At 40.9% G+C, this 11,079-nt stretch overlaps 1 protein-coding gene across 1 annotated transcript; it reads left to right on the forward strand.

Moving 5' to 3' along the window:
- The first annotated feature begins 869 nt into the window (after nt 1-869).
- hhipl2 (HHIP-like 2) lies at nt 870-8,651 on the forward strand. The gene is made up of 10 exons (XM_073483104.1): nt 870-1,232; nt 2,492-3,144; nt 4,127-4,270; nt 4,788-5,119; nt 5,296-5,422; nt 6,457-6,602; nt 6,680-6,761; nt 7,506-7,588; nt 8,216-8,370; nt 8,433-8,651. Exons 1-10 carry the CDS (start codon nt 870-872, stop codon nt 8,649-8,651), a joined length of 2,304 nt encoding a protein of 767 aa, XP_073339205.1.
- Nucleotides 8,652-11,079: the final 2,428 nt, after the last annotated feature.

Genomic DNA, 11,079 nt, shown 5'->3' on the forward strand with positions numbered 1-11,079 from the left:
TAACAGACATTTAAATTGACTGTGACACAAAGGCTCACGCTGGTTATTTGATAAAAAAAAATATTTTTCTATAATTCTATGAGAACAATTTCAAAGAATAAAATATAATTAAAGGAAAAGGATATTGTGCATAAGACAAATCATTCCAGGATATTTTTTTTTTGGTTTAAAAGGGTGCTATGTCACTTATCAAATTTATAATCAATGAGTGGCTATATGTTACATAACGCTCATGTTAGGCTTCGGTCTGGCACATTATGTAAACACAATGATTTAATGTCTCTTGCACAGTCTCCTTCCTCTTGGCGCCGGTAGCTAATGATGACAGACACCTATGACCTTATATTCAAATATGGGTTGACATGCCGGGACAGTAGATCTTTAGGAAGAGGCACAGCTGCTGAGGGGCTGTTGCCAAAACGCACACTGCCTGGAGGCGCTTTAACATGACTGTGAAGCTAAACTACAGTTTACTTATTGATGTTTTGCGTGCCTCAACACTGTGCCCTGTTTGGCGTGCGCCCTTTAAAGGTGACTGCGTCTCCTCTGCCATCCTCACTGCGGTGTAACCCACTGTGCGTGGCGGATGATATAGGATATCATTTACTTGACCGCCATTACGAATCTGTTTTGTTTTAATTGTTAGTAATTAGCCTGATTGCAGACAGAACTGGCGACACGGTGCGTTTTTACCAGGCTTGAGCAGGTGGCGAGAAACGGACAAATGAGGCAAGCTGGGACGCACATCCGTCTCCATACGTTTACGCACGCGTAACGCGTGTATTCATATAAACGCCCGCACACTTACACTCTGGCTCATAAGTAAAGGAGAGCAAACAGCTCAACTCTTTCAAGGGGAGACGGCAAAAATGACAAGTATGCGGCGGGATGCTGCGCTCCATCCACACGGAGCCGGTGGCGCGGTTTTACGCGCGGCGGCTGGTTCCGGCTCACCCAAAAAGACCCGGAGCCTTCCTGAGTTTATCCTGATTGTGTCATTGATGTTGCTCGTGCCTGTCCAGCCGGCATCTGCTCATCCTCAGTGTCTGGACTTTGAGCCACCTTTCAAACCTCAGTGGCACCTGGAGTTTTGCGTGCAGTACGAGCAGTTTGGCTGCTGCGACCAGCAAACGGACAACGCGATCGCGGAGAGATATTGGGACATTATTGACCAGTTGGAAGTGGCGGGTTATGATCTCTGTGCAGACATGTTGAAGGACATCATGTGCCAGGTGAATATAATTATTCTCCAAAGGTTGGATGTGTGCCCTGCCTTGCAGATGCTACTGTAATAAATGGGTATAAAAAATTCTGGCACAGATATTTAATAATGTTGATGAGGCACCGTCGAAAGTCTGTGTCTATAAATCTTTATGAACTTTTGAATAACTTTTATCTAATGGAGGCTATTATTAAACTGATCCACATTTGCAAAGAGATAAACGTTTAGGCTTCATGTACCTGTGTTTTAATTTGTTATAACTGAATTAAGATACAGTACTCCCTTACAGTCATCTAGTCTTATTTAATCCAAACTTTAATAAGCAGGTGGGGAGATCTCAGGTTAGAGGAGGTGATATTTTAGTAGTGATACATGGATTCTTGTGTTTCTCACAATACTGTGTACCTTAAAGCAACATTATGTAACTTTAAATAACAGCTTTAAAATCATGTTGATGGTTCAGTGTCTTGTAACAGGGTGGATGGTGTCTCTGCCACTTGTTCCTGCACTATGTAACTTCAGTGAGAGAGTAGAATCACACGTTTACTTCAAGATACAAGTTTTCAGCACATAACATTGCGATGACATAACGAGTTTTGTTTGTAGTTAGCACCTACATTACATCTGACAAATTGTTGCAGACCTGGGATTTGCATTTAAGACAGTGGTGTTGCACTCAGAAACTGTGGGGGGCGCCAAGTCACACAAAATGCCAATTTCTGTTACACTGACATTGTAAACTTTTAATCTTTATGTATGCTGAGTTATATGTTTGTCCCACAAAATGCCAATTTCTATATAATGTTGCTTAAAATAGAAATAAGCTTAAATTGCTGTGTGTGAAGGTGTGGAAAGTTGAAACACAACACCTTGACATTAGATCAATAAGTGCTTCCATATTGTTAAAACAGTGGCGTGCTTAGCGGAGGGCAGGGGGGCAACTTGCTGAGAGCCAAAGTGCAGAGCGATTTGATAAGAGAGTCTGGGGAATTTCTCTCCCTCTGCTTTGACATACAGTATGTTTGTGTCTGCTGTATTGCAAAACCTTTTCAAATTGTTGTTAGTAACTATCAGATAAAATGTATCCTGGCCTTTCAAATTAATACAAAAACACGAGTGTTACTGTACGTACCACTGACTGACCCCTCAGCACCCACAACTGGAGGGCTAGGTGGTAGGGCACGGGGTGTATTGTGATTGGGTCTTGGGCTTGTCAAGTTCCTCTTTCTCTGAAATGTCTCTGTTGAGTCTCATGTTTGCCCTACCCAGGAGTGCTCTCCGTATGCTGCCCACCTCTACGATGCTGAGGACCCATACACGCCTGTCAGAGAGCTTCCTGGCCTTTGCTCTGGTTACTGCTCTGAGTTTCATGGCAAATGTCGCCACGTGGTTAAGTATCTGACTCAGAACAAGCTGCTGCAGGACACCTCTGAGCGAGATTTATCCACGTTCTGCAGCATGGTCGACTTGTCCGACCAGGACTACTGCTACCCCAACGTTTTGCAGACTTCAGTCCTCAACAGCAACCTGGGAAAGGTGGTAGAGGACACCAAAGGGTGTCTCAAGCTGTGCCTGACAGAGGTGGCCAACAACCTCAGGAACCCTGTGTTGATGCTGCACAGTGGCGACGACACACATCGCATGTTCATCGCAGAGCAGCTGGGCTTCGTGTGGGTTTACCTGCGTGACGGCAGCCGGCTAGAGCAGCCCTTCCTGGACTTGAGCGGGGAGGTGATGACCACCGCCTGGCTGGGGGACGAGAGGGGCTTCCTGGGCATGGCCTTCCACCCAGAGTACCGGGTCAACGGACGCTTCTACATCTACTACTCTATCCAGGTCAACAGCAAGCTGGAGAAAGTCAGAATCAGTGAGATGAAAGTGTCTCCCTACGATATGAACATGGCTGATCCTTCCTCAGAGAGGTATGCAGACGAAAGGGTTTTTTTTTTATAGCATCAAAGTTTGGCTGTTGATGTTTATGTCTGCACCTACAGCAATTACTATTCGAAAGACATATGGGATTATGCTGTCAAACCCCCTCCCCCCCCTGGGCTGTAAACATGCATAAACATGTTCTGAGCTTAATACTGTAAATCCCATCTAAGCCTGAGCAACATCACATTTTTCTTTATTTCAGTTCAGAGTGACACTTGATTTTGCAACGTGCAACAATTTAAATAACACAATGAAAAAAGGGGAAAGATAAGAATAATGAAAACATGAAGAATAATAGATTATTGTTGAGTCTCAGGTTGTCAAATACCGACGCTTTGTGTTGGTGGCTTGCCAATAACTCATAGCATCATATCATTATGTGAAGCCTGGGAATGAGACTGAACAACTATCTCCAGACTTGCTTACATGCACTATCATGCACACACATCCATCAGAGTAAACAAATATAAAGTGATACTAGCCAGGCTAGCTGTTTCCATCTGTTTTCAGTCTTTATGCTAAGCTAAGATAGCCAACTGCTGGCGGTAGCTTTATATTAACCAGACAGACATGAGAGTGATATCAGTTTGAACATCTAACCGCCCACCAGGCTAACAATCGTATCTCCCACAAACAATCCTCTATTGTTTCGGTGTGGTAGGCAACAAGAAAATCAAACCTCCCCCCCTAAACCAGCACGACCAGATATGACAGAGGAGGTGAAACAGTTTTTGTGTAATTTGGGTGAGCTGACTCTTTTAAACGCCTGAGGTCTGCCCTGTCATCACTTCTTTCTGTTAACTGCATATAAGAGTGACATACACCAAAGCGTCTCTGTTGAGGAGGTAAAAGGCAGGATGAGCACGTCCTGAAGGCATACTTAAAGATCATGGCAACCAGATATTTACGTCTGAAAAACAAGATTATCACCTTCAGTAGATGTGCTGAACTGATCCTTTTGACACTCAGGGTCATTCTGGAGATCGAGGAACCAGCTGCAAACCACAATGGAGGCCAGTTGCTGTTTGGTCTGGACGGATATTTGTACATTTTCACCGGAGATGGGGGGAAAGCTGGGGATCCTTTTGGGAAGTATGGCAACGCACAAAACAAGTAAGGCACTTCAGGTCTTTACTGTTACAGTCTTTGCTTTTCATATTATTGCTTTCATACGACTTGGAGTGGCCGAAGCTGCCAATTTCAACCGTTTATCCGAGCTAAAACATTTATCAATTACCATTTAACGATTGCTTTTATCCAAACATTTCAAATATTTATCCATTACTCTAAAGTTTAAAGTTGCAATTTCAACTGTGTATCATCATTTATAATTTAATCAATCATTACAACCATTTCCAATAACCATTGGCTAACTATTTATCCATCATGTCAGCTAAAGTTAACTATCTGAACTAGCTATTTATCCATTATCACAAATTACAAATACTTTTCCATTAGCCAAGGCCTACTTTACAATTTAAACTAACAATTTCAATGGTTTATACAATAATTTTTAAACCATTTACCTATTTTTGGCAAACTACTATTGGTAAATGTTTGTCCACTACTTGTCTATTACTGTACGTGCAGCCCTCTTAACTGTTGCTTAATCCCATTTCACACCACCCAGGACTGCACTGTTGGGAAAAGTACTTCGCATTGACATAGATGAAAGTGACTCCAGTGGAAAGCCATACAAGATCCCCCCTGATAACCCATTTCCTGACAACCCAGATGCCCGGCCAGAGGTGTATGCATACGGAGTCAGAAACATGTGGCGCTGTTCTGTGGACCGCGGCGACCAGGTCAGCCGTTATGGCAGGGGCAGGATATTCTGTGGAGATGTGGGTCAAAACCGCTACGAAGAAGTTGACATTATTGTGAAGGGAGGCAACTACGGATGGAGAGCCAAAGAAGGCTTCGAGTGCTACGATGTGAAACTGTGCTACAACTCCTCCTTGAGTGAGTATTTTCTGTTCATCTTAAAAACTTTACTGATGGTTAAAAATAAAGAGTTATTTTCTATCTCTTTGGTACGTTCACCACCTGCTATTTCCCCCCCAAGTGTGCTGTTACCAATCCAATTTGGACGCTTCAGATTTCAGTTGAATTCAGCGCATCTTTCTCTGCCACCACAGATGACATCCTCCCTATCTTTGCATACAGCCATCATGTTGGGAAGTCTGTGACAGGGGGATATGTGTACAGAGGATGTGAATCACCCAATCTGAACGGCCTGTACATTTTTGGAGACTTCATGAGTGGGTAAGATTGTTTTGATCGATGCCAAAAGTTTTTTTCTCCAACTGTTTGTGATTTATTTATTTTTTTTGTCAGCTTTTCAGGAGAGACGGAAAAACAGACTCTCTCCTCTGAGCTTGTTTGCTCAGCTGTTGTGCATTTTTTAAAAGCCTATGTATTTCTTAATGAATCCAAGTCACATAACTTACAATAAATACTGATATAGGTGGAACATTTATATTCAACCACATCATAAACAGTTTGTTTGAGCTCATATTTGATCCAACTTTATTTTGTACTTTCAGACTTGAGGTTTCACGTTTTATGCTTATGCTTGAATTGAGACATAAGACCGAGGACTTGAGAATGATTTAGGACACGAGGAAAGCTCAGTTATACAATCTAAGGATAAATGCAATGTTCTAGCGCATAGTTGGACTTTTCAATCACTTCCATCTGCCCTGTCCAGATGAGACAAAACTCCATCCAAGTGATCCTGCAAGTAGGTTTAAAACTAAGTCCAAATCCAGCCTCGTCTTTTATCGCCACAGGTTCACAAAATGTGAACAATTTTAAAAAGCATTTGAATTCATCAATAATTAAGACCATCCTAATGTATCAGGCCAACACTGATTGACTGACTGTTGAATTCAACCAGCGTTCTTAGCTTTTAAGACTAATGATACATAAATAAACACTCTGTTAAATGGCACACTCATATGAACACAAACAAAATAGCCTCTAGCTACCTGGACCGGCAATTACTGCTCTTCGCTGTAGGTCTGTGCTTTGTGCTAACGTTACTTAACTACTCAACGGGTCTGTTGCTGCCGCAGTGGCTCTGTTGTTTGGCTCAGTTCCAGCTTTTATGCTGAACTCAGCTAACCGGCTGCTGACTGAAGTTTGGCAAGAAAGTATTTTGTGAAATGTTGAGCTACTAATCTATTATTTCTATACTTACACTATACTTAATTCTAAAGGAGAAATGGGTTCTAGACTACTAATAATAATGGTTTCTTAGTCTTTTTCAACATATTTGATTCCTGTCCATCTTGCAGTCGAATCATGGCGTTAGAGGAGGATAAATCAACAGGAAGCTGGAAGGAGAGGAGTGTGTGTATGGGTGACAAGAAGACTTGCTCTTTTCCTGGACTCATTAATCAGTACCACAAGTTCATCATCTCATTCGCTGAAGACGAAGCAGGTAACGTTCAGTCGATCGCTCACAGTTTAGTCGTGTATCGATTTAACAGTACTTAAAAGCTATTTCTGTTTTTTTAGGGGAACTATATTTTTTGGCCACTTCGTACCCCGGTGCCATGTCTCCCTACGGGACTGTTTTCAAATTTATGGACCCCTCCAGGTGCAGTATCACACACAGCATTAAATCTTGTTGCTTTTAATCACCTTAATACATGTTGCCAACTGGGAAAACAACATTCACATCCACTATCAAATATGATGACGAGTAGGATATGTTGGAACATGAATTCAACAATTCAAGTGCATTGGTAAGTGACAGGACGACAATTTGTAGTCTAATTGATGAATTCAACACAACTAATCTTTCTTCCATTTGAGTTATATTTGAGTCAAGGACCAGTATATTTCTAATGAAGGCAATACCTTTATCACACCTGTTTAACAAACACCTGTTTGGAGCAATGATTTTAAAACAAAGACACATTTCGTAAATTGTCTCTCTTCTAAATCATCCAAGAAATTAAGGAATTGCCCCGAGAGCCAGTGTCAGAACATTACTTCCTTGTTAAAATCATATTAAAAGACCACAAAACAACCTTAATTTGACAACTAAACAATAGGCTGCTAAGTCATCACAAGTATTCATTACAGAATTTTGATTTGATATAAGATAAGTCGGTATTTTCGAGGCTTTTGCATTTAAAGGTCTTTTTGTTTCATTCAAAACTTCTACAACATTGAAAACTTGATATGAAGTTGCTGTAAGGAGAGTTCAGTATTGACAACAATGATCATCGATGTCAGCAGATATTTTTTGGAAAAATCTGCACAAATTTGCAACTAATTGCTGTTTATGAATGTATTATCACTTTATCACACAACGCTTCTCGTTGAACTTTTGCAGGAGAGCTCCTCCGGGGAAATGTAAGCAGAAGCAGCTGCCTGTCAAAGTGAGGGGGAAAAAGGTTCCTTTTGTGCCAAGGGAGCGTAAGTTGCCCCAACTTACCTTTATATTTTTATGACTTCTTCTTATAACTTTAGTTCTCATTTTATGGTGCACACATTCCTCATGTGGAGAAGACATATGAAAGTTAAAATGTCTTTGTCTGTGCCTGTCTGACAAAGTGGAGCCTCTGAAATTGAACCTTAAACTGAAGTATGTGCATCATGCTTTTAATTTTTCTAAGCGTAAAAAATAGTTTTGGCTCAATCAAGGTGCACTAAATATAAACAACACATACACAACATATTATCAAGTCAATTACATTGATGTTAGAGGTTACTATAATAAGACATCTGTTCTGGCACGAACAGCAAATTGCCTACATTTACTGTTTTACTCTTTACTAATCTTGTCCTGAGCAGAACCCGCTTTTTTTTCCTCCCCATTTCACGTCTATACGGCCAAATTGTATAATCACACTGAGGTCATATATAAAACTATAAAAAGCAGTCCCAGTATACATCAAACATACTGGAAAAGAAGAAAGCATTTCAAACATTTTGGCATGTTTTCTGAGCTAAATATTCAATCCAGCCTTTTAAAATGTGGCTGCAGAATTCAACAAGTAAAACTGTGAAAATGAGTACTTACTGACATCTGTGCCATTTCAGTGACTGTACTGGACATGAATGAAAAACCCACCAGGCCACCACCAAGAAAATTCAAACTCGCCACTAAACCACCGGTGACGAGCAGCCAGGTCAAACCTTCGACGACTGCAGCCAGCGTGACGACGACGACAAGCACTGCTGTGACGAGCAGCCAGGTCAAACCTTCAACGACTGCAGCCAGCGTGACCACGACATCAAGCACTGCTGTGACGAGCAGCCAGGTCAAACCTTCAACGACTGCAGCCAGCGTGACCACGACATCAAGCACTGCTGTGACGAGCAGCCAGGTCAAACCTTTAACGACTGCAGCCAGCGTGACCACGACATCAAGCACTGCTGTGACGAGCAGCCAGGTCAAACCTTCGACGACTGCAGCCATCGTGACGAATACGACAAGCACTGCTGTGGTGAAGCTGAAATGGAAATCATTAGATAGGAAAGGAGGGAAGGAAAATAAGTTGAAACCATGGAGGAAAAAGAAAAAGCTGAACAAGCAGGAAGCCAACCCACAAAAAAAGAAACAGAAATCCAAGGCGCAGTCAAAAAAGACCACTGGGGTGAAACCCGTAAGAGACAGAGTAAAGCCGAAGACCAACGAAACTGCCACAGCTGATTTAAAAAGTATAGCTCTACAAACCCCAAACAGCCTGAAAGATCCACAAAAAACCCTGAAAAAGAAGACTGCCCAAAGGAAAGGTGCACAGAAGCAAAGCGTGCCGAACAAAAACAGCATAAAGGTGAAAGAATCTGCAGAAGAATATCACGCCTTCGTGAATAAAACTGTGACGAACTTGAATGTGAAAACAAACAGAACAATGCAAAACAAACTCCAGGTAAAAAGGAAGCGAGCGAAAAATGCAAAAGCACTTTAAAACTTTAGTTTTTATATTTTGTATATTTTTGTATGCAAAACAAATCAGTGCTGATTGGCACTTTTTTCAAGAAATAGTTGCTTATTCGCTTTCTTGCCAAGAGTTTGACGAGGAGGTCAATACTACTTTCACTCTTGTATGGTGTAAGGTATATGTGAAGCTACCCTCAGCAGCCGATTAGCTTAGCTTAGGAAACAGCTAGCCCAGCTGTCTCCCCTGTTTTCAGTTAGCTTGACATGTAGACTGGTAGGCCTGTCAATCTTATCTTTCTGCATGAAGTACAAACCACACATTATGCATGTAATGAAACTGTTTCTTTTACATTTTTATTTTGGACTGTCGGTCAAATTCATTGGTCCAACTTAATCACCACCCTGTCTGTATTTAACACACATCAAAATGGGTTTGAAGTAGAAATAAGCAGCAAACATAAAAAGGAAAAAAACAACGACCTTCTAACGTACCAAAAGCCCACTGTTGTTTAATTTCTCTCTAATTTTACAACACATGCAAGTGTTAAAAATAAACATTAGAAAGTGTCTCTCTCTGTGTGTGTGTGTGTGTTTCAGAAGCTCTCTGTAATTTAACTCCACACCACTGATCATAAGTGAAACCGCTGTGAGTGTGGCCTGCATAATGAGGCCTGTAAATGTAAAGCCATAACGACTGCAGCGCGCAGTTACATGAATCTCATAATTTAGCGTCTTCTCTGCTGCCAGTCCGGAGACATACACCATGTTTCTTTTTATTATTTCTGGAAAAACGGCGAATTGAGTTTTTAACAGCTTTTTTTAAAATTCTGATGAATGAAGGGTTACCCGAGGATAAACTGTACCCCCTCCAGTCAACTACAACCCTGCCTGCTTCATAACACCTGACATAAGATGACATTACATGACCAACAACTGAAGTCATACCATCTACCGTAACATGACATAACTAAAACATATACTGAAATATTCTTTAAGATTACATTACATAAGCATAGTTTACCATACCTTACTTACCACTGCACACCATACAATAACATGCCATTACGAAGTGAGTGTTATACACAATGGCATGACATAAACTTGCCAAACAATACCAAAACATGACACAACATGACAGAAGATGGTATGACATAAACATAGTATGACTTTAAAATAAATTACATAACCTCACTTTACAATACTGTATCATACCATAACATTACATGACAAAGTGACATTAATATACCACGCAACAACATGACATAATATGGCATGATGTAAACATTACATGACGTCAGCATACTATACATACTATGACATGACTTGATATAACTCAGCATTCAAAACTATACCATGACATGGCTTCAAACATACCACACCACGGCACGGAAATGATATGACATGATATAAACGTACCGTCACACAACATGAAAAATACATGTTCCCTTGACAAATCCTCATGTGTTGTTTTCAGCTCTCCTTCACAGTCATTTCTTTTATTCCTGCTTGTTTCACTGAGACAACTATGTGTTAGATAATTTCAGTCAAGCCCTGTTTCATTTTTTTTTTCCTCTGGACAACTGAAGCGATGCTAGTGTGGAAACTTTAGGGGTCCTGCCATATTACAGGGCCTAAAGTACTCATATCCCCTCACAGCTTGCACCACAGTACTACATGTAAATTATACTGATTAGAAAAGGAAGCACAGGAGTCATTAAAAGTGATTGTGGGTTTAAAATGTGTAGGTCTAAAAATATATAAGGACTTAAGGTAGAACTACTATGTATCTTCTATATGGTGTAGTATACGTTGAAGCTCATTGAACCAAACACTCATACAAATTACAGACCTACAGTACATGACTGTGTGTTTGTGCGTAAAGTCAATAATTTAGAAAACACAGCTCGGCTCTCTGAACCGTTGACTCTACACCCAAAAAAGTTTTTTGGTTTCCTCAGAAGTGCTCATTTTGTGATGGGAAAGAGGCCGAAGAGCCATTAAGAGATTCCTGTTGTGCAAT

This window comes from Pagrus major, chromosome 16 (assembly GCF_040436345.1).
Source record: "Pagrus major chromosome 16, Pma_NU_1.0".
NCBI lineage: Eukaryota > Metazoa > Chordata > Actinopteri > Spariformes > Sparidae > Pagrus > Pagrus major.

Excerpts from the sequence above, each read along its gene's own strand:
- hhipl2 (XM_073483104.1), top strand. The coding sequence starts at position 870 with ATGACAAGTATGCGGCGGGATGCTGCGCTCCATCCACACGGAGCCGGT. Across the intron at positions 3,145-4,126 it reads GCTGATCCTTCCTCAGAGAG|GGTCATTCTGGAGATCGAGG; the intron begins GTATGCAGACGA and ends TTTGACACTCAG. Across the intron at positions 5,120-5,295 it reads GTGCTACAACTCCTCCTTGA|ATGACATCCTCCCTATCTTT; the intron begins GTGAGTATTTTC and ends CTGCCACCACAG.